Source organism: Rhea americana, unplaced genomic scaffold (assembly GCF_003343005.1).
Source record: "Rhea americana isolate MKP2758 unplaced genomic scaffold, rheAme1 scaffold_46, whole genome shotgun sequence".
Lineage (NCBI taxonomy): Eukaryota > Metazoa > Chordata > Aves > Rheiformes > Rheidae > Rhea > Rhea americana.
In genome coordinates, this window is record NW_028186601.1 from 2,582,437 (window position 1) to 2,606,629 (window position 24,193).

At 34.7% G+C, this 24,193-nt stretch overlaps 1 protein-coding gene across 4 annotated transcripts in view; it reads left to right on the plus strand.

Moving 5' to 3' along the window:
* TRAPPC8 (trafficking protein particle complex subunit 8) overlaps nt 1-24,193 on the plus strand; it is a 50,631-nt gene that overhangs the window by 18,738 nt on the left and 7,700 nt on the right. For all 4 annotated transcript variants that reach the window (XM_085316292.1, XM_085316293.1, XM_085316295.1 and 1 more), the window contains 18 exons: nt 322-472; nt 1,869-1,969; nt 2,458-2,563; nt 3,436-3,567; nt 5,327-5,551; nt 7,347-7,455; nt 8,149-8,343; nt 8,524-8,654; nt 9,706-9,780; nt 10,100-10,226; nt 11,302-11,459; nt 11,909-12,351; nt 13,962-14,109; nt 15,579-15,675; nt 16,328-16,396; nt 16,504-16,544; nt 17,548-17,733; nt 18,307-18,408. In XM_085316292.1, coding sequence (XP_085172418.1) covers nt 322-472; nt 1,869-1,969; nt 2,458-2,563; nt 3,436-3,567; nt 5,327-5,551; nt 7,347-7,455; nt 8,149-8,343; nt 8,524-8,654; nt 9,706-9,780; nt 10,100-10,226; nt 11,302-11,459; nt 11,909-12,351; nt 13,962-14,109; nt 15,579-15,675; nt 16,328-16,396; nt 16,504-16,544; nt 17,548-17,733; nt 18,307-18,408 — 2,596 coding nt within the window. The remainder of the gene's footprint in view (nt 1-321; nt 473-1,868; nt 1,970-2,457; nt 2,564-3,435; nt 3,568-5,326; nt 5,552-7,346; nt 7,456-8,148; nt 8,344-8,523; nt 8,655-9,705; nt 9,781-10,099; nt 10,227-11,301; nt 11,460-11,908; nt 12,352-13,961; nt 14,110-15,578; nt 15,676-16,327; nt 16,397-16,503; nt 16,545-17,547; nt 17,734-18,306; nt 18,409-24,193) is intronic.

The following is a 24,193-nucleotide window of genomic DNA, read 5'->3' on the forward strand; positions in this document are numbered from 1 at the left end:
TAAGTTAATTTTACTTAGTGGTTGTAGTGATAGCTGCATACTTGTTTATAGTACTTAGTAAGATGGAGGCTTTCTTTGAATATTTGAGTTGGTGAGTCTTGTTAATTAGAAAGTTGAGGGGGGAACCAAGTTGTGTGGCTGAAAGGAAGCAACTTTCTCTTTTCTTAGTAACCTGTTCTTTGAGTAAAACTGAAGTGACACAGTGCATATTTCTGCCTTCTGAACAGAAATTAAGGTGCAAGGGGAAGAAAAAAGCCGTAACCAGAGCAAGACAAAAAGTTATGACTTTATGACTTTAAATGTGAATGTTTATGTTTATAGGTATCCACCAGAAGCACCAGAGCTTCAAATACGGAAAATGGCGGACTTGTGTTTTTTGGTGCAACATTATGAACTTGCATATAGCTGTTATCATACAGCAAAGAAAGACTTTTTAAATGATCAAGCAATGCTTTATGCAGCCGGAGCACTGGTTGGTATTTCACATAACAGATATTCTTGAACTTTTCATAATAATCTCCTAATACTTACCTGGAAGTAGGGAAATGCAACCCTTTCCCCCAGCCTCCAAATTTGTAAGTCTTGCCAAATTTAATGCTTAACTTTTGCAAATCCTAGAGTGTTTTAAAGCTGTTACTAGCCGCTGTTTTATGAAGGGGAAAAAAAAAGAATAAAAATGAAGAGTTAATTCTTTACTTAGTGTGAAATACTGAAAGAAGTATTTCTATAACTGCAGCAGAATTGTTCTTTAGATTTGTAGTCTGATAATGTAAAATACATGGAAACTATTTACACGGTATCTCTTTAGACTCTGGCAAACTACTTATCTTGAGTTCCTGGTAAAGATACTACTATAAATATGATATTGCAGCATTTTTATTAATCCTCCTGGGGGATGTTCTTTGAATACGTGTCTATAGTTGAGTTCATCAGTGACTTTCTCATTCATTAATTAATTTCCCTGAAGAGTGGAGACCTAAATATGTGATTAAAATAATTTTCAATAAGATAAATGGGAACATTGGGGAAAAATGAAAACCTAGTTTTAACAATTTTTAGAGGCTATATTTTATAGTCTTTAGTCTGGTTAATTCAATTGAACTTAACCTTACTTTTAGATCTATGAAAACGTTCTTGTACATAGTCCAATATTGAATAAAAATCTTATTTTTTTTTGCTATGCAGGCAGTTTTGCTGTATTTGGCTAGTCTCAGAATTTATCTTAATTTCTTAAATCTAATAATTTCTTAAATCTAATATTTTTTAAAGGGCTTAATTATGAATTTATGCAACCTATTGTTCTTAATCTTTGGATATTTCAGAAAAATTTTGGTATCTTACTCCATAAGGAAAGAACTAAAATTTCAGATGACACATTTAAGAGTAGAATGAATCCAAAATTTCTTTGGAAGGTGAAGACTGTAATTTCATTCAAGCAAAACCCAGAATACAGCCTTCAACTGAAAATGGATGATATTTCTACTGTATTAAAGATCGTTTCTGCAATAGAAAACTACCTCAGACTTCTGCAGAAGCATTGATTCTGTACAACTTTACAATGTTAGGGGGTACCATTAACTGAAAACGGACGCTTGTGTCAGTGCATCTGAATTTTTTGCTGTTCTCATTAAATAACAGAACAGCCTATTTATGGCTACACTTTTAAAGCTTTTGTCAGTTATAAAATGTTGTATGCCCTTTATATGCCAGTAAATAATTAGGTAAATATTTTGAACTAGCAACAGCTGGTGAAGTTTTTGTCAGCAATTTGAGGTTTAGAATTTGTTGAAAAAATGTACTGATTGTGTGTGTGTGCATGTCTTTTTTTTTTGTCTTCCCCCCACCCCCCTTTTTTTTTTTTTTGGCAGGAAATGGCAGCAGTATCAGCTTTTCTTCAGCCTGGGGCTCCTAGACCATATCCTGCTCACTATATGGAAACAGCAATTCAGACTTACAGAGATATCTGCAAGTATGTTTGTTTTCATACTGGTTCTATGAATGATGTAATACCTAACGGCTTAACTTTTCTTTCTAATAGCACCACRTATCTACAAGACCATGGAATGATGGTATAAGTCCTGAAGAGTAAGATGCGTTCATTTATCTAGGATAATGTAGAAGAGACACTTTTCTTGACAGAGTAGTTATTAAACTAGTTGCTGGCTGTTGGATTTCTGGCTTATCGGGTCATTTAGTTAGATTGCCAAAGGCTTTTATAAATAAGATAATTTTCCTCAAATGATTTCATTAGCTTTGACTGACTGTACTGAGAAATGTAATGGTAAAGGTGACAGTGTACATAGTGTTTTTGGGAGGAGGAAGAACTTTTATTCTTAAAGAATATATATATGACGAAGCACTAGTCTGATGCAATACAGAGAGCTTGTCAGACTTGAGGTTAAGTGTTCCATGTTTTCTTGTAGTATTTATTTATTAATATATTATGCTTTATTCTAGGAACATGATTTTGGCTGAACGTTGTGTGCTGCTTAGTGCTGAAATCTTAAAAAGTCAAAGTAAATATTCAGAGGCAGCTGCTCTTCTGATTCGTTTAACCAGTGAGGTAATCACTTAATAGTTTTTTCCATTCTTGCCTTCCCCTTGTTTATTTACATACCCAAACACTTCTAGGTTACAGTCTAATGCTTGTCTGAAGTTGAAACATCCAAAGATATCAAATGACCAAGTATGAAGTTTGAAATGAAGCAAACTTCATTTATACAGCAAGTGAAGAAACTAGTACTTTGTGTTCTTTTTCTTTCAAGTGAAGTGACTTGTTTGACTACTTTAAAGACCTGCTAGATGTGTATTTATCATCTTTTGGCTTCATGATTAATTTCCTTTAACATCTACTTAGCTCTACTGGTGTACTTTGTCAGTTAAAGTTGTGGTTAAATACTAGCTTGGCTTTCACAGCCATAATGGATACCATCCCACATGTAATCAGTTCTTTATAGCTTAAGTGATGAAGGAACCACTGTAGCTCAGCTCCTATGAATCAGTRCAATCTTAACCATGTAAGTTTAAATTTAAATTGTTTTGTCTTGTTTTCAAAGTAGGTCCAAACTTGTCCAGGGATTATCTGTGCAAATTCTATCAATATAAACTTTATAACTACCTATTCTTATAAACAGTTCGTAGACTTACATACGCACATTTTCTTTAAAAGAAATTGAAATGTTACCAAGTATACTCTTGTTCAGTATCTGTTCATTTCTTTAGAAACAAACACTTTAGGACAGGAAAACCTGATTGTATTATGAGGAATTGGATAAGTAGGTGCAAATAATAGGTTTCTCTTACAGAATAGTTATGTTCAAATGTCATTATCTTATAGGGGACAATAGTGATTAGAGAAGTTTTCTGTTTTTATTTGGTGAACCTTTACTACTTTATTCAGTTTTGAGATTAATTATCCTTTTTGCTTTCAAATAGGATTCTGATCTTCGCAGTGCACTTTTGTTGGAGCAAGCAGCTCATTGCTTTATAAACATGAAGAGTCCCATGGTTAGAAAGTTTGCCTTTCATATGATACTGGCTGGCCATAGGTTTAGTAAAGCTGGACAGGTAAGTATATCTTTCCAGGTGGAAAATATGATCAGTATTTTATATTTAATTTGAATAGTATGTTGAATATGAATGTGTGTCTTCTGAACATCTTTGAACATCTTTGTATTAGAATTACTGAGCTCTGATCTTCTGGAGTGTGAAAATGACTTCTACGTTAATCAATACAGTCTTTTAGATTTGTATTTGAAGTAATACTGAGATTTCAGTAATAAATATTTTCATTTTTATGTGTAACTTTTTAAAATGGTGAAATACCATGCTTTTCACTTAAATAAAGATGTATTATCACCTTTGAGATAAAAGTGACTTGCAGGAATTGGATCTGTTAAATTGTAACTCTTTAAAATAATAGCAAAACTTAGATATTCTGTTTTCTTGGTGCTTTAACCATACGCTTTTCGGTGTAAAGGTACAAGTATGTGATCAGTTACTACTATGGCTACTTAKGCTCAATTAGCAATTAAACCAATATAGATTTTTTTTCACTCACATTCCTGTGCAGACAGCTCTGTGATAAATAGACTGAAAGTCTTTTGTACATAATTTGTTCTTTTATTTCCGTCTCAGATGTGTGACAGACTTGCTAAAGATAGATTTTGCCTGGTCCCTGCAGAGGTTAGCTGCAGGAGTTAAGTTACAGGGCTGTTTCAATTTACCTATATGCCGCAAACTTGTGTTAAAGATCAATTTGTATTGCAAATCAACAATACAAGAGACCCCAGGCATCAAAATCCTATTCAAAACAGAATCTTTGCCCCTTCTTCCTCTACCTCCTGCTTGAAAAATCTAGTTTTGATCATCCTGATAAAGACCAAAGAAAGTATAGTTTTGCTTTCAACTTCTGTTTTTAAAATTAGAGGTGAAATACTAGTAGGACTATTTTCCTCTTAGCTTAGTTGACTTGTTGCAGTAGATTTCCTGTTTCTCTGACTAAATTACTGATAGTGAGCTATTGATGAATGTGTGGTGTTTTTAATCTAATTTCTCTGCCTRGAAAGCTATACATTTTGTAGAACTTTGTGGTTCTGTCTTCATGTAGCATCCCTCTCACACTGTTTCTATTTAACTTCTGTAGGGATTCTGGTTTCTAAGAAATACTTTGTTTTGAAGTGATTGTAGATGTTCCCCTTCCACAGAAACAGAATAAATGCTACCCAAAAAAGTCAACCAGGCTGCTCAGCTGTAATACTACAATATTGTATTTTAAAGAGTGTCAGTAATATCTGCTGATATTAAAGACTTACTGCTTGTATTCTTTCATCACTATAGCTGTTTGAATATTTCTTGTGTTTTTTTTTCTCCTATCACTGCTGTAAATAAGGGAGTGCTGTTCCCTTTTATAGAAGCTGAGACTTGCCTGTTCAGGGAATGCCTATGCAGATGTTAAATACCTAGGTTTGGCAGTGAATGCTGGAGTCCTGATGTATATACAGGAAAGGAAACTGAGGAGCTGTTTGGGAGCAGAGCATTTATCTCCCAGCGGCTGATGTGATTGGTAATTCTCATATGTACTACAGGGTCATGTGTATTAGTTTGCTCGTTGTGGATGTTGTCCTAAATGCTTCTTACTGAAGAACTTTTGAGTTGAGCTGTCACACTGAAAGCTCTGTTACTGAAGTGAGGTGAAACATGTATCCTGAGGCTTGGTAGTGGAATTCTTCAGGCTAGCACTTCTCTGACTTACTGTTTAGTTTTCTTAGTACTGCATTGAGTGGTTAGTGAGATTATTTGAGACCTAATCTTGTTTTTCTTGCAGAAAAAACATGCCTTACGTTGCTACTGTCAAGCCATGCAGGTTTACAAAGGGAAAGGTTGGTCTCTTGCAGAAGATCATATTAACTTCACTATTGGTCGCCAGTCCTTTACTCTTCGTCAACTTGACAATGCTGTGTCAGCCTTCAGGCATATTTTGATTAATGACAGTAAACAACCTCCAGCTCAGCAAGGAGCTTTTTTAAGAGAGTATCTTTATGTTTATAAGGTAAATATTTCTTCCTTCCCCCTCTTTTTCTTTCATTCCTTGAGTAGTCAGTGATTCTATTACCAGTAACTTTTCTGTTAAGTCATTAATTTTAGTCATATTTTTTGTTCTAGAATCAGCTTTTTATCTAGTTGACCTACTCATTTTTAACCTTAATTAGTCCTAAAACACATAAACACAGTAAATTTGGTTTTGAAACATAGTTTCCACTGATAGTGAATCTGATACAGTATAGCATGTTGGGTGCTAGTATTACTTTTGAATGTGCTTTTATTGCAGTAAAATGAGCTCTTAATTTTGAGGTCGGTGGCTGAATTGCAGCTTATGATAGATCTGGCTCTTTTGTAAGAGTAAAAGGAGTAAAAGGATCTGCTTTGTTATCTTCACTTTATCTTTGAGGTTTTTAGTAATAGATGTYTAAAACTCTAGATGTATGCATTACTTCCTTGTGTCACTGACAAAATTTTTAATCTTTCTTCCTGTTAAATCTTTGAGTGTCTACATTTACTTTGAGTGTCTACATTTAATATTAACTTGCTAGCAGCAGATTTCTCTAATTGGTAAACTAAGTTTCAATTAAAAAACTTAGCTTGGTTAAGGTTGGTACCAAAAGCTTGAGGGAAGGAGCACTCCTAAAGTTAATAAGTGTTGTTCAGTTGCCTAAGTTAGTATGCTTTCAGCTTAAATTTATAATTCTCAGAGTTATTTTCTATGCAGATATTAAACTTAGACTGACTTTAACCTAACAAGCTTGCTTACAGTAATTTTTTTGCTGCTTTGTCTGTCAAAAAAAATGCTCTTGGAATGCAATTGCTTTCTGTCTGAATATAAGGGWAAACTCCCTAATGTGGGGGTGGCAGCACTGGAACAGGTTGCCCAAAGGCTGTGGAGTCCCCTTCCTTGGAGATACTCAAAAGCCATCTGGATACAATTCTGGGAAATCTTATTTGTTGGGGGGTGTATTGGTATGAGTTGAGGTTTTTTAGATACTTCGAGGAGAAGTATTTTGTAACTTAGGTGCAGCAGATCATAAAATTCTTGTAAYTACTGGTAGTGACAAACATCTCTAAGGTGGAGCTTTATTGTAGGAATGATTACTTGTCCCCATACATACTTTCATAGCCTTTTTCTAATTCAGCGGCAAGAAGCTTGTGTGAATATAGCTGTAGAAAATCAAGTTTAATCCAACTAGCCTTTTCTGTTAAATTACTCAATATCCATATTGCAGAGTTTTAATTCATGGGGTTTTTATAGATAAAGTKCATCAGTTGATATGCAAGTTTATTGTATAAGATATGCTACAATTCAAAATCAAGAATAAAGATATCTACCCACAACTTGTAACCTTGCAGTTAGTGACTTGACTTACAAATTTATGAACAGAATTACTGAAGAAATTGTTAAGTTGTGGTAGACCTTACTTGGGACTGGTTAACAGGTCAGCTGTGGTGAGAACCTGCATAAAGATAGTGGCATAGTGAGTGTAGTTTATCAAATTCTGAACTTAGAAACAAGCTTTGCATCATAATAAACCTTGCAACCACTGTGCCAGATGATGAATTAAAATCTTTATTGCCCTTTATAAAAAGATTTCTTAAACTTTAAACTCTTACTGAGAGAAGATAATATACTCAGACTGTCAAGACAGAAGCAGCTCTCAGATCTTAAGCATTTAATGATTCATGCCATCTTACAAATGCTGGCCTTTCAAGTCTTGAGGGCTGTATAACTATGATCTGAAAATTGGTGATATACAGCATAATGTCATAATGTTTTTTTTTCTCCTCTGCTCCAGAACGTTACCCAGCTAACACCTGATGGTCCATTACCACAACTTCCTTTACCATATATTATCAGTTCAGCAACCCGAGTTTTCTTTGGGCATGATCGAAGACCAGCAGAAGGTTAGAGAACCTTATGTAAACAGATTTAAATCTTTCATTTGTGGGACCAAAACATACTTTAGACTTGGTCTCTTTTCAAAGTTTATTATGTAAAAAGAATGTGACAAGACTTTTTCTGAAGTCTGATTTAAGAAGCTAATCTTAAACTTAGTATCTTCTTATTAGCTGTCTGCAGACTTCATGAAGTCTGCATAAGCACTGGCTTCTTGGGGATTTTTTCCTCATAGTTTGAGAGTTTCAATGCAAGACCATAATAAACTTTGTTATTAATATATTAAGTTCTCAACACAAGTGCTAGTGATCAAAATTTGCTTTACATCTAATTTCCTCTTGGATGAAATGTTTGAAACTTAGGTTCCTGAATGTGGAGTACACTGCATAGAAATTAGTATGCAGACTGTGGGGCTGTACTCTGTCATAAGCTAAAAATAAACTGTAATTTGAGTATACCACGTTGCATGCTAAACCATGGAATTCCACAGTCTGCAAATAGAAGTATATTCAAAYAATCTTCAGGATTGTCTTCCGTGTGTCTATTTCAAAATATCTGAAAGTTCTCTGACTATTTAACTGTGACATTAAAAAAGACAGTCACTGAGCACTTGCTATGTTTCAAGAATACTTAAGCTCTTTTTGTTTTAACTGTTGCATGTTGCTGCAGTCATCTTATAACATGCCTTTAACTTGTACTAGGTGAAAAGCAGGCAGCTACACATGTAAGTCTGGATCAGGAATATGACTCGGAATCCTCCCAACAATGGAAGGAACTTGAGGAGCAGGTTGTCTCTGTAATTAACAAAGGAATAATGCCTTCAAACTTCCAACCAACACAGTTCTGTTTAAATAGCTGTTCAGATAACTCCAGATTTCCACTTGCTGTAATAGAAGGTAAAGTTAAGACTTGCCTATTTCAGAAATAGTAGGTTAAATCAATTTGTCCAGTATTTCCTGTACTATTGTAGGATTAAACTTGCACTTTGTGCGATTGGCCTGTTGAGTTAAAAGTGAAGCTTCAGATTTTAGTGGAGGTAGCTGGTTGTCACTTTTTCCTTTGTGCTTTTTTAATAGAACCAATAACTGTGGAAGTGTCCTTCAGAAATCCACTGAAAGTCCCACTACTTTTGACAGACCTTTCGTTGCTGTGGAAGTTTCAACCTAAAGACTTCAATGCAAAGCATGATGGAGAAACAAAAGAGCTGGTAAGGAAAGCTTCGCCTCTTGCAGCCTGTACTCCATAACTATAGTCATTTAGTATATCTCAACATCTCAAAATACTAGGGCAAGAAAACTTGAGTTAAGTGTAAATTTTAAAAAAAGCTATTGAATATTTTCAYGAGTCATTTAGACTTTCCATATCCATAGGGCACAAAATATCTCTTAAGAGATTTGTTGTAATAATAAATAATGTAAAGGTACTTGAAGCTAAGTAAAATGTTTTAATACATTTATGTGTATATATGTATACATTCTATTATATGTGTAGTACATACTGTTTTGAGTCATGTTAGCCTTGACTGATTGAAGTTACATGTATTTTATCAAAGACCTGTTTTTTTAACCCTAGCTATATTATACTTTGAAATATGTCCTCTGAAAAACAAGACTGCTGGTGTGTTATGAGAGCATCTTGGTATTTTGATTAGGAGAAAAATGAAAATTAAATTAATATTTTAATACTTTAGGTGACCTAATCATTATGTTTAATCTGTTGTTCAACTGATAGGGCCAGTGCTTCCCTCTTGGTGATTCTTTTCACTTTTGTATGTTTAAGTTTTAATATTTTCTAATTCTGAATATTACAGTAAATTACTTGAACTTGGTTTCCTGGTAGAAGMTTTTTTGGAACATCTTGCGTGCTAAAGGTGCTTTGAAACTTTAACTCTGGCAATTGTTTATATAAATAAGTTTCAGTGGTTGCCATACACATTCCCTTCTGTTTCAGCCTGAAATGCTACCTTAATGATATGATAAATGCTTTTGTGAGCATTGGTGAAATTAACTGGAATAGCTCCAATTTGTAATGATTCATCTTAAATTTCTCTCTGAAGTAGATGTTGACTGAGCCCTCTAACTACTTATCTAATTCAGAAAGCATCAGAGCGTGGACATAAAACTTTTGCTGGTTCTAACTGTCTGCAGTTTAGCATTTGCACACTCTTTTCTTAAACATCTTACCAAAGCTACAAGCACTCATATTTATGTCAATTTTTGTTTACAGAAATATCTAAAAAGCTGTCTTTTTTTCTTCAGGGAACATGTGGTGATGATATGATAGGGACTGAAGCAATAGCAGAGTTTTTAATTAATAGTGAGGAGACAAAAGCGGTAAGTAGTATACTTTTTTCAGTGTTAACCTTTGAGGCTTCGATTTTATTTCAAACTTGACCAAAGTTAAACTTCCAGTATTTCATGCATCAGTAATGCATTCTGCCTCTGTTAAAGTTTAGCTTTGTTACARTTTAGGACTTCTTTCATAATGTAATGAATACTTTTGAGTTTGACTGGTCTAATAAATTGTGTATATAAAAATTCCAAACCTAGTGACTTTTAATAGTTGTAAGTGTCTTTTGTAGTTGGACACTTAAATGTAATAATACTTTTTCTTTGGTAGCAGCAACAACAAAAATTTAACGTATCTCCACAGGCAAGACTAAAGCTCTTTCCCCATCAAACAGGGGAGCTACATATTCTGGGAGTCGTTTATAATCTTGGCACTATTCAAGGTGCTGTGACATTAGATGGAATAGATCCTTCTGTTGGATTACAGACAGGTGAGTGTATCCTTTAAATTGTGTGTGTATGGAAGGAGGAGACAGTAATTCTGSAGGGTTAGACTAAATTCTGTTTGATCATGATGTGAGGGTTTCCTTTATTTCYATCTCCTCAATGTGAAGGAATTGGTATCTATAAAAATCCCATGAGAAGGGGAAGGTAGAGTAGAAGGGGGAACAGCTAGTCAACTTTGGAACTTAGTTTCTTTTAAATTTAGAAATTCTGAAACCATTAAAAATTAAAGTATTCAATCTATGCCATGTTTCATCTGTAACACCTTTTGACTCCTTTACCGTTTCTTTTTCTAGCTCTCTGACTCTTGCTGGTTCTCCTTCCCACTCTTCTCCCCACACCCACACACCCTACACCTTTTCTTCTAGTCCTGCTCTGCAGTTCTTTGGTATAGGTTCCCAAATTTAAATTTGGCTGATAGGACTTTTATCTATAGGCATCTTCACTTTAATTTGGCTGTCTTTTTTTATGTTAATGTATAAATAGCTTAGTACTTGCATGTCACTTTCTTTTGAGTTGTTTACCTGAAACTGTCTCCCATAGGGAAAACTCCATTGTTGGAGGAAATGGGATTAAAATAGGTATTTGAAAGAGCTAACCAAGCTTCACTATTTCCTTTAAGCAATATGCTTTTTATTCTAAAGGCTTATCCATAGTGTAAGCTTCCAATTTGAGAAGTGGTGGCATATTTTGAAGGAGAAAAAGGTGTTGGGGTGTGTGCATGTGTCATGTTGTCCTTCTGCCTGCCCTTGGCACTTAAATCGGAAAATAGAACAGGATCTCAGCAGCCCTCTACCACCCGAAATTTGACATCACTATTCTCTTTATTGTTAGGACTCTAGACAAGTGTAGCCCTACTATTAAAGGGCAAAGCATGTCCAAAACAGACATTTGACTGTCTGAACTTGCTGTAGCAAAACACTTTCCCTGACAGTGAACTGAATAGTTCTTTACAATGATGCTTAATCAGCGACCATTGWGTAGACCTAATAACAGAAAATTCAAAATTAGGAAGGGACTTGAGATTAATTCTGAGCAAAGTTTATAAGTTAAATGTTTCAGGGAAGTTTGTATCCAATGGATTGTCTGTACGAGGACGACAAGATTTAGAAATCCAAGGGCCTCGACTTAATAACACAAAAGAAGAAAAAACATCTATTAAGTATGGACCTGATCGACGTTTAGATCCTATTATTACAGAAGAAATGCCTTTGTTGGAGGTATGTAACTATTTTGTATTAGTAATTTTGAGGAAATTTTTGAATCTAGAGATACAAATGTAGTTCTAACCAAAAAGTCTAACCTTTGTTTATGTCTAAAGCTTAAGTTAACTTATTACCTGTAAGAGCCAGACTTGTATGTTCAAGTGAAACTTGAAGCCTCCAAATTAATATCCTGCTGTAATTGTTTTATTCCCTTCAGAATTATGGTTGGCAATGGTTTTTGTAATCAAATTATGAGGAGGRAGCAGAATGGGCAAACTTTTTCCCTCTTATTTGCTTTACATTCTTCATCATGAGTTCAGACCTTAAAGATTTTTAGTTAAAACGCTAGTTTTYCTTGTTAGGATTATTGTAATAGATTGTTAAATCTGGTTAATGATAACACTCTAAAGTTAGTGGTTATTTTCATGCCTGTTCATAGCTTCTTTCCTTTCTCTCCAATACAGGTGTTCTTTATAAATTTTCCTACAGGGCTTCTTTGTGGAGAAATCAGAAAAGCATATGTAGAGTTTGTGAATGTAAGCAAATGTCCTCTTACTGCCCTGAAGGTTGTGTCCAAGCATCCAGAATTTTTTACTTTTGGTGGAAATACTGCTGTTCTAACACCTCTGAGTCCTTCAGCTTCTGAAAACTGTAGTGCTTACAAGACTGTTGTGACAGATCCTACCTCTGTGCGTACAGCACTGTTATCTTCAGCTTCTTCTGTAGACTTTGGGGTTGGCACAGGTGGTCAACCAGAAGTAATACATGTTCCGCTTCCCGACTCTATTCTTCTTCCTGGGGCTTCAGTGCAGCTGCCAATGTGGTTACGAGGACCGGATGAAGAAGGTGTCCATGAAATTAACTTTTTGTTTTACTATGAAAGTATTAAAAAACACTCAAAAATGTGGTAAGTGCTTCTAAGCTATTTGTCATACTTAATAAGCTGTTAAATTACATGCATTGTAACATATTAGTGTTGAATTTCTCTGAATTACTGTGGTAATATAAAACAGTCTAAAAGCAATAATCTGTTTTCTACTATATGATCAAACTTGTATATGAAATTATGTAGCCTGTATTGGTTCCATCAAAGTGCTGAATCACTTTTTTAGTAACTTAAGAGTTCGTGGAATCTTGTTCAATCCAACCTGTGTTTATAGTCAGAGTTTCTCTAGAAGCACGTTGTTCCCTGTGTGATAGGGGGGCAAAAAATTCCTGACTTAATTTGTTGCTTCTACATTTTTTTTAAAAGAAACTTGCCTACTTTGAACTTAAGATTTCTGTCCTCAGTTAACATGTGACTAGTGAGTATATTAGAAAAATTTTCGTTTTTGCAAGGGCTTTGTCATTTGCATGCTATTGGGGTGTGGAAAGACAACCAAAAAAACTCTATAAAGACCTAGTTTAGACTAGAGGAGCTAGTTTAGTTAACCAGCTAGTTTGGTTAACCAGCTAGTAAACCTTTCTCCAATTGCTCTTTTTTCTATAGCTCCTTTTTGGATYATTCTTGAAAGAGTAGACAGTTGAGTTTGACACCACAAGCTAGCAAGTAGTGTTTTCCTAGAACTTTACTCCAAAGGGAATGAAATGACTATGTTACTTATTCTCAATTTCCTCACATGTCCCAGGCTAATAAAGCTCAGTCTTGCATATTTGCCCATAATTATGTAATTTTTTGGCAGCAGGAAGTCACGTTCCAYTTTTATCATGGAGCTGTATGTGTTAATATCATTCATCTGGAGAATGATTTGGCAATGTCTGCATTAACAACTAGTGCAGAGTAGGAGTGAATCTGTAGATTTCTCCTCCAGAGACTTCAAGAGGCTTGCTGGCCTGAAGGTTGAGCTTGTCTAGAGGCCAATGGAAGAGGACAGAATAAGGACAGTTATAAAAGTCAACTTTGAAAATCTTCAATTCAGGGGATTTCTTTGAATGCAAGAGTATCCTGTCTTGATGCTTTTTAATAAGTATTTATTCAGCAAATATAACTAGTGGGCCTTTCAGAGTGTATTTGCTTAAAAGCTGTATTTCACATGATATGTGCTGGTGTCAAATACTTAATTACATCCCTATGCCAATAAAAGCCTGTTTGCTTTCACTAGACCAGCAGTCCTATATTTTGGATATAGGACTGTTGGTCTAGTGAAAGCAAACAGGCATTTATTGGTATAGGGATCAAAATATATCAGTATTTTTTTTCTTCATGGTAACACCTGAACTGTGTCAGTATTTTAAACTGGCTAAGACACTGCATGTTTGAACACCACATGTTTTCAAATACCTGCCTATGCRGTATAATTGTTAACATACTTTTCAGCTTCTTATCAAAAAGATAACATCTTTTCAGTGGTGGAAAAGAATACATTTGTCATGGGCATTAAGGACATTAAACAGCTTAAAAGTTGAACTTTTTAATGAGAAGTTCCAGATGACAGTCATGGTTCTGAAGAATGTCTYTTATCTTTTCTTCTCCTTCCTCCTCTTCTCCCCCCTCTCCCCCCACTTTATTCTCCTTAGTCATAGAGTATTAAGGCACACTGCTGTTATCTGTACTAGCCGGTCTCTGCATATTCGAGCCACYGTCTGCAGAAGTAATGCACTTGAAGATGAAGAAGGCAAAGGGGATAATATGTTGGTGTTTGTGGATGTAGAAAATATCAATACTGTAAGTTCGTATTTAAAAAATAACTATACTGTTATAGTTAAGAACACTTACTTCTGTTAATAARAAGTTCAGTAGACATAAATGTCATTAGAGGAGCCAATATTGAAGTAAAAGCTTTCATAAACCCGCTGACTGGAAACATTAAGCAAACCTTGCGTATTTAATTGTTCCAGTTAACGYTAGTGCCTTCTTTCCCTCAATAAGTTATTTGTCAAAATTTACTACGGAAATTTGCTGTAGTATTCTCTCTACATATTGCAGTACCGTGACTGAGTCTTTTCCTTGGCCTCCTGTAGAATGACTTATTCTGAATCCATAAATGTTCTTGATGCTCACAGCTTTCATGATGGCTCTGAATGAAGTGTTTCTGCTCCTGCCTCTTTCAATCAGAACACTAGCATGGTAGAATAATGATAACCTGAAGTCAGAATTTTTACTCAAACTTGAAGGAAGCATCCTTGTCTAAATTTACTACCCAAACTCTTAAAGAAGTTCCTACATGTATRATCTAAATAGATGCTTGTTGTGGTGTATCAGCTTAGCACAGCAGACAAATACTTGTGTTTTCACATTGCACTATTTTAAACTGACTGCTTTTTTTGGTAAAGCTACTGCAGTATTTTAAACAAAGTAAAGTAGTTTAATCCTCTGCTTAATGCTTAGGAACTATTTAACCTACTGGTTGATTTTTCATTTTATGCTAAAGGTATGTAAAATCTGATGTTCTTTAGCTGCTAAAGGGTTAAGTTTAACTCAGTTGGTTAGAGCGTGGTGCTCCATAATGCCAAGGTCATGGGTTCAGCCCCTGTATGGGCCACTTGTTTGAGGGTTGGACTAGATGATCTCCAGAGGTCCCTTCCAACCTTACCAATTTTATGATACTAAAGCGAGTATTGCSCAATCATTGTTTGAGGAGGGAGGATTGTATTATAAAGTACTTACCAAGTTAACTAACAATGTTCTGTGAAATTAAATTTTTGCTACTGCCTCACTCTTTCCAAAAGAGAAGCAACACAAAAGCTTCTTTTGTATGTATATAATTGCTTTTTTGAAATAAAAAATGAAAAACAGTTACTGAATTACAGTTGCTGAAATAATCTTGGAGCACTATGTGACCTGGTGGACAGTATTCTGTACTGGAGTCAAAAACCTAGGTTTGATTATAGTAGTCTTCAGTGGGGAGGAGGAGGAGAACAGCTGGCTGATTTTTCTTTCCCTGGGACTTGTTTTCTCTTCTCATTGTRGCTTCATTTAGTGGAACTGAAAGTTGCTGGGGGCTAGGATTGTTATTTGTTGTTACAATGGATCTTTAATGTCTTTTTTCCTTAATACGMTATTACAGATAAAAATAATGTGAAAGAAGACATAAAGATTCCAACACTACCACTTTGCAGTAACCATTTACTAAGCAATGCAGAACTAATCACAATTGTGATTAGTCTTGTTTAACATTTTCATTTCTTCCTTAGAGTGAGACTGGTGTTAAAGAATTTCATATAGTACAAGTTTCAAGTAACAGTAAGCACTGGAGGCTTCAAAAATCTGTTAATATCTCTGAAGACAAAGGTTTGTGAGTTTTTTCTTTTGAATTGTCAAATGTATGGGAGTCCAGCTTCTGCCTGGCAGAAAAAATAAAGGAATCTTAGGAAGAGTTGAATTTGTCTGTAAGAATGATTCAGTTATAAACTGTTTGTCCCTTTCAAACATACTGTAACTCTTGTTACAGTTTCAGGAGAAAAGTATATTGAAAAATATTTGAGTTCATAGTTTTAGCAGTGGTACTAATCTATGTGTAAATTATTTGGGTGGTATAGAGAAATCCATGTCTGAATTGGTAGATAATTTGTTTAACAAGAAAAATGTGATGGCGTTTTTTTTTACCTTCAGTTATTTATATCAATGTTAAATTAACTAATTCAGCAGAATATTTGCTGATCAGTTAGCCCAGGAAAATTTAGGAGAAAAAGTGCTGTTATGCTTGCTACTTAAGTGCACTAAAACATGAATTTTCTGTCTTCTGATCCTTCATTCTTTCTTGTTACCTTCTTCATGTATTATAGCCGATTTACTGCTCTAGAACTAGATGGATGAGATTCTCGTGCAGTTGCTCTACTTTAATTAGATATAGTTAAGTTTCATGAGTGTTTGAGTTGCAAAGTGCAGAGGCTGACTTGAATGCGGACTTGTTGAGGAAAAATGTTTGTAACCTTTTTTTCAGATACTAAGCTCGCTAGCAGAGAGAGAGCAAAGTTATGTTTTAAAGCAGTAAGATGCAAAAACTCAGAAGGTAGGTTCTGAATGTGGTAACTTTCAAAGAAAATAAGATTTAGATACTGCATGCTGAAGTTGTAATTTTCCAATGATGCTGAAAAGCCTTGTCTTTTTATCCCTTAGAAAATTACACATTTGCGGACATTGTTTTTGGAAATGAACAGGTAAGTGAACTGGTGCAACTTATTATCAATATCTGTCATGTGCAAGTGTCCAGGAAAAGCYTTATTATAATTTAAAGACAAAAGAACGCTTCAGTGGTTGAGGAAGTTGGATTTTTCACTTAAACTCTGAGTACTTAATTGTTTTGTGTTGAGTGTACACTTACCATCTATGTAGCTGGCTTTTAAAAGCCACTGCTACTCTATTCTGTAAATATATAAATTGAGTTTAAAACTAAAAATTTGAGGCCGATAATSTGCACATTTTAAATCTGGATGAGCTGCAGGGATTTCAGCTTTTTTTTTAGGAAAATACTCTCCAATGGAAGAAGGAATGGAAAATTCCCCTTTAGATAGTTACTTGAGGCATTTTTTTCCTCCTGACAGGAGGGTTCTCCTGGGGTAGAGCAGTTCCCAGAACGTGCTGTTGTAGAGCTGTTTGCTTACCCTTTTCCAAAGGGGAGGTGTAAGGAAATACTTTTTTCAGCAGGTGTGTGTTTGAAAATATAAGTACAAGTGATGAAAGCTTGACAAACAGCACAGCGTTTCTGGTTGTGCCACCTATGTAGAATGTTATACTCTGATCTCTCCCATAGTAGCAAAATGTACATTTTAAACTTTAAGTACTCCTAGTTAACTAAGCCTGGGGGGATTATTAATAAAGCAGTGATTTGCCTCTGAGTTAGAGAGCTGGAATCTATTCTCCATGCTATACTTGGTATATCAGAGCAGACCCCAGTAACAATCATAGCCCTTAATGAAAGGTTGTTAGATATAATTTAAGGCCAATGTTTTACTGTTCTGTTCTCTTGTGTTATCTTTCAATACTCTTTATATAGGACTAACCTATATAACAAAAGTGTAAAAGCTAAAACATACTGTTTCCTGTAGGTCTGTGGAGGATTGCTTGAGAATGGAACTGAAATACTACAGTGCTGAGCTCTCGTAGTAGAGTAGCTTGTGTCAACTTGCATCTTGTTGTGAAAGCACTTTCTTTCTCTTGCAGATAATAAGTTCAGCCAGTCCTTGTGCAGACTTTTTTTTCCAAAGTTTATCCTCTGAATTAAAAAGAATGCACGTGCAATCTCATACTCTCACGTCTCAAAGGGCTGTGAAACAGTCATTTGATGAGGCAGTCAGATTAATACAAAGGTGTAGTGAAGTGGATTTGAACATTGTTGTATTGTGGAAGGTATGTATAGTGGTGGCCTCTTTGTACTTTGTCTTTGGAATAACTTGGTTATGAAATACAAATAGTAGAAATTATGGTGTGACATGGCATCCTGAACTTTCAAACAYACTGATATGGAACTTAAGCAGATGTGATTTTGTCTGAAGTCATGCAAACTAAATTAGCTAAGGCGACTGTCTTGGCTTTTTGATAACAATTATTGTAGTAATTATGCTTAAATGGCATTACGTTATTTTAGATGTATGCATTCCTACAAGTGAGTTCTTTGAGCTCTTCTGAGCTCTTATAATGTGAGGTTCATTAATGCTTGCTTTTATCATTGAATTGTAAGAGTTAAGATGATGACTTACCAGAATACAATATTAAATTGTGGAAATGAACAGTCTCAACTTTAGCAGTCATCTGTGCTTGCAAAGCTAAAATCATATGTATAAAGTATGTACGTTGTCCTAGCATTTTAAGTTTTGAACAGTACAAACCCTTCCACTTAAGTTAGTGGGAAATTAATAATTCTATTATGAAGGTTATGATGGTTTTTGGTCTRCTAATATTTTTGCTTCTTATATTTTGTAGGCGTATGTTGTGGAAGACAATAAGCAGCTTATTTTGGAGGGCCAGCATCATGTTACTCTTACCRCTGTTGGGAGGGAGGCTTTTTCCTTTCCTCAGAAGCAGGTAATTTAGTATACARTCTTTCTTTACAATTGCCTTTTTTCCCAAAATGGACATGATTTGTTCTTAATTGTAAATATAAGTAAGTGGAATAACTCTGGGTGCTTTTGTAGAATCTGGCAAAAGATCTGAGTTAAATAACTTAATTTGTTTACTTCATGTTCTTGTGGTATTTGATCAGTTATCTGTATAGAACTGGCTACACTTAGATTAAARAGGAGAAAGGCAATATACAGTTAATGCAACTACACAGTTGTTGGAATAAACTCTGGTATTTTAGACTAGAACTAGATGAAGAAAAGCTCATTAGTGATACTAAGTCAAAGTTAGCAGTGGTTATTGGTAATAGTAAAATAGTGGAAACTCATATTTTTTTATTTTGTAATACTTCAAAGAAAAATCAAATTTACTATTATATACAATTCATAAGTAAATACTTTTCTCRCAGAAACCTGAAAAGCAGAATTGCTGAGGCAGTAAATAAGACACTGAAAGCTTCTGTTGGAAGAGATTAACATGTTACTTCATTTCTAAATTTTATAGCCTGTTCAGTTACATAAAAAACAGTGTCTGTAACAAAATGGTCTCCTGATACACGTACAGCTTTCATAGCTGTTATTTTTACAAAAATTTGTGTAAAAACACGTATGCTGGATGTAGTTTATGTATGTGAAGAAGACTACTAGACAAAATAAAAGCCAAGTCTTGTACTTGTTCAGTCTTTTGCTGAACAGTACAGTCCTGTTCCCTCATGCTTCAGTGTCAGCTTCTTGCTTGTTTTTTGCCAATATGGCAAACTATATAAAGCTTTTGATGAGTGCTCACAGGTTTGTAATACATATTACTTAAGCACTTACTCTGGCAAGTGCACAGTATAAAAACAAATGTGACTACTGTCTATTAATTATTGTTTTATGCTGTAACATACATAGTGGATTTCTTTGTACACTTGGCTTTGGTTCTTAAGCCTTTTTAAAATATTTAACATCGTTAAGAAATCTTCTTGTTTAGCTTTTGTCCTATGAAAGGCCTTAGTGTAAAAGGGACATTTTTGGAGGTAAACTGGCTGCTGGTCCTTTGCAGTAAAAAAAATCTAAGCTCTTGTCTCTGAAAAGTCTTTTTTCACTTAAGCACAAAAATTGACTCACTCTGCACATGTGTGCTCAAGCTATGGTGAACAATAGTATTCTATATTACCATAATAACTACCCAGTCCAGTATTTTTTTTTTCCTTGTCTTAGTATACAGAACAGTAGTCCATATTGTGGGCATCTAAAGTGAGGAGAGAATGTTGTGGATTTCTGTCCCTGATCATATCAAAGCCTTGTTCTAGCAAATGGGAAGGGAAAGGARAAGTTGGATGAATCGCACCTGCATCCTAAACTGAACATATTACTGAACTTCAGACATGCCAGGGGTTTGTACTTGTTGACTAAATTGGAATTCTAGATGTCTTCATCTGGTTAGTTGTCTAAAATGGAATGAAATTAATCTTGCCTTCAGTGCCAAGATGTAGCCTCAAATTATTTTGAGAAATGTATGTTACTAGCTTAGCATTCACTCTTTAATCTCAATTTCACATCAGTGCAGCTGAARCAGTATACATTGATCATATTCATGTTCATCAGTGTAGCTAATGAATTTCCAGAGTGTTGTGAAGCATCCTATACTGTAGTTGGAAACAAAACTGCATCTTTTGAATAAACAATTGAGATACAATATTTTAGAAGTAGTACTAGTTGTTTTATTAAATGCTGAAGTCCTATGTCCTCGAAGTAACCAAAACTCGTGTTTAAGTTAGATGTTAAGAGCCTATAATCTCAGGACTGCTGAAGATCGAGAAATACATTATATTCATATACTATTTTTTATGGGCAATCCTATACCATTAGGAGACAAACTCTTCTGTGATGTATAACAAATTAGGTGATCTGAGACTTTGCATCAGTTAAATATGTGGAGTAAATGAAATAGAATGCTCCAAAATTGGATTAAATAAGAATATGTAGAAAAATAAATGCAATTCATCATTAAGATTTGCCTAGTATTGCTGAATTGACTTGCTGTTGTGTTTAATGTCATACAAACAGTGAAACRGGAAGAAAAAAAATCAGTACTTCTAATTAAACAATTTCAGTATTAACTTCCAGACCCAGACTTGTAATAGAATAGTCAGATCTTTCTAATCTAGTTRATGACACATAGAGAATAAACTCTAGACAATTTCTAAATATTTTGGACTGATAGAAGTTAGCTGTCTTCTGTGGACTAGACAGTAGAGGGAGATGGAGATGCATGCTTTTTACCAAAGTTTTATTTAAGGGCTTTATTTAAGTGATGCAGGGCTGCTTAGACCTGAAAAATGGATYCCTGTGCAGATTCTGAACAAGATGTCACCTAGGATGCAAAAGTCTGCCGCACTCCCTCTATTTTTTGCTAATCTTCTCTTTGCTGCTTTTTTTTCAGTGACATCTTTCCTTTTGAATTGCTTCTACTTTCTCTATGCTGCAATCACCAGCAAAGAAGTCTTTATTTCTGACTGGCAGTATAATAATCCCCAACTAAGAAGAGTCTTAGAATAGACATGGAGAAAACACAAACAAGATTCCCTTCCCCTCTTAGCTTTCTGAAAAATTATTAAAATTTTAATTGAATTCTTCCAGTAGCTGCCTTGAGCAAATTCAGATAGCTCAATTTTTGGTTTAAAAAGTGTACTGATCTCTTGCTTTTGCCAACTGTTGTATATCTCAGACTAATTCTTTACCTAACCTCTAGGGWTTTAGTTTGGATTTATCCAAACTTCTAGAACCCCTCAGAAATAAAGCTACAGTAAAACAATCCTGTAGAAGCAATAGAACCACATTCACTGACACAGTCATGTTTTCCACATTATTTTGGTAGCTGCTTCTAGATTATCATTCGTAGTGCTCACTCATTTTGGATGTAACATAAAGATATAACAGTGCAAGTGATAGTTCTGGTACTTTTCTTTGAGATTTAAGAAGCTATTAGTAAGTGTAGTCTTAAGAGAGCTTGAAGAAATGAGCTTTGTAGTTCTACAATGTCAAGCTGGTGTGTTAATATAGCATAAGTCCTAACAAGGTTTCCAAGCTAAGATGTTAGACTGCACTGACTGAAAGGCAAAGACAGGTATTTTCTTCTRCCCTTCTCATTGTGGAAGATGTGATGGATGCAGCAGGGATATAGAGCTGTCTGCTGTATATGTGATTACTCCTGCATCACAGCAGCATAACTTGCAAGGGCATTTGATTAAAAATTGAAATTAAAACCACTGGTTATCAAGAAAATGACAGTGAGAAAAATATATAAACTTTATGTGGAACTTCAAATGCATGTACTTCACTTTTTTTACCATGTGTTCAGTGTAGAACTATGAACTGTTAATTCTAACAGACAATGATAACTGTACCCCTGAAGCTTACTGATTTTCTGTAATTGAATACAGTTTGTGGGTTTAGTTTTTTTTCCTTTCTCACACTGTAGGTTTTTTCTGAGCATAGATTACTGGACAGAACAGACATTTTTTTCAGGTGATTTGATGAAGTACTTGCACCTTTTTCTTGGAGTTTGGACTCAAGTTCAAGTAACATTTAAAGAATAYTGCCACAGTTAAAACACTTTTCACATATGTAGAGTTCTCTAGAAACAGTCAGGAAAATATTTATCCTTCTGTCTTTTTCCTCACTTCTGTATATTAAAAGAAAAATGCTCTTTTGGTACAAGTAGGGCAAAAAAAGCTTATTTCTGGTTCAAGAAAAGCTAAATTTAAAAGATTTCAAAGTGATAAGTTATAGTCTCTAGCAAAGATATAACAAAATAGGTCATGTAAGAACTTAGTAAACTGAATAGGTCTGAACAGATGTGCTAGCCATAGCAGTCTGACTCAGAGTAATAAAAAAAACTAGCTGGATTACTCGTAACTTGGGGCTGTTTTAGTTCTTTTGAAGCTTGTTTCCTCTTAGGAATTAGGTTGTATTAACTGAAGATCAGAATGTGACTGTATCCAAAATACAACTCTCTTGAGGTTTTTGACCTCTTAAGCTTAGCTTCGGAAAAGGAGAGGGGAAAATTGACATAATTTACGCATCCRTTCTCCGTCGGGCCTGTCTTCCATATCAGTACTTACAGCTTTGTCTCCCATTTTGTTTTATGGGTGAATTCAAGCCAAAAGTTTCCAAAGAAAAAGCAAATTCTCATATAGTGGGACTGAAATAATAGTATGGGTTTGGTGCATCTGCCATACTCTTTAATTGTCAAGCACTTCATGCTGTGCTAAGAGATGAGAAGTTGATTAGAGCTGTCATTTCTGAATGTCAGCATGTTGGAGTAGCATGCCTTTATCTGAAAATTGTTCTCACGCATGCGAGTTTAAAGTTAATGTTGATTTAAGTCTAGGATGAGATACAAGTGTTTGAGTAAGGTGTATGTTCTTGAAGATACTWTCCCTGTGTACAGCCTGTTATTTTCATTGCAAAGTGGTCTTGGAATGCACAAACTGGATTCCATCKAGGCAATTAATCCAGATGTGCTCCAGGACTGCATATCATATGTTCTAGACTGCTGATTCAGTCCTGTGCATCAGACCAGTGCTAATCGAAAGTAAAATCCATGATATATAGTGTGGATGCTGGCTTCTTGGTACTAGCTGTTTCACTTCACAAATCTAATCATCTGAGCTTGCACTGCTTCTTAATATAGATGTAGCTTGGTGAGGCTACAACAGTTTGGTTGGAAGCAGGAGTCCTTGAAAGGCATGAGAGGTGTTTGGTTCAAGTAACGTTTTCTAACAGTGAGTTATTAGAAGTGACACCTTGTGCTAGTTCAGTGTTTTGTATGGGGGAGGGAAATATTTGAATTCAACACTGATTCTTGGAATCAGTTTAAAGCATTCTTTAAAACACCTTATTGAAGAGAAAATAAAATTCTTAAGGGTTAACATAAGCACATCTTATGTTAAGTATACATCTTTCACTCTGTTGAATTAATGTACCCATTACCATACCAGCCTGAGGACTGCTTTCCTTATTGTTATATGAATAAAATATTTTGAATAGCTGACAAACTGGCATCTGCCTCTTTATCAAGTGTTGGACTCCAGGGCTATAATGTTTCTGTGTCTTAAAATGCATGCTTAAATGTTAATCACTGAGTAAAATACTGTTTTGGAGTAATTGTTTCAGTGAGTTAGGAGCTAGAGTGAATATATGCAACTCATATGGTCAGGAAAACCAACTTAAAGCCTAGCTTTGAAAAATGGAAATTCAAAAATTCAAAAAGGAGGAAGAAGAAACTTCAGATCTCTTCATATCTTTTTTTTTTTTTTTTTTTTTTTTTTTTTTTTTTTTTTTTTTTTTTTTTTTTTTTTTTTTTTTTTTTTTTTTTTTTTTTTTTTTTTTTTTTNTTTTTTTTTTTTTTTTTTTTTTTTTTTTTTTTTTTTTGCTTTCAAGTGTTCTGTCTGTCTTCCTTTCTGTACCCTTAGGATTGTTTCCTGTTTATCTTCTACATGCTATGTGTGTTAGTTCTTCACACTCAGTTGACCGTTTTACTAATCTTTTGACTATCTGAAATTGGTGATTTATGGGGAAAATACTGCTGAATTTCTGCACAACTTTGAACTTAATTTATTTTTGTTTTTTCCTGATCTGTTTAAGAGCACATTGACCCAATTACTAAAAAGATTGTTTTTGAAATGAAAAACTTAGCTGTCCAGTATTCCATAACAATATGRAAAATCCTTCAAAATACCTGAATGTGAAGATCTCTTTTA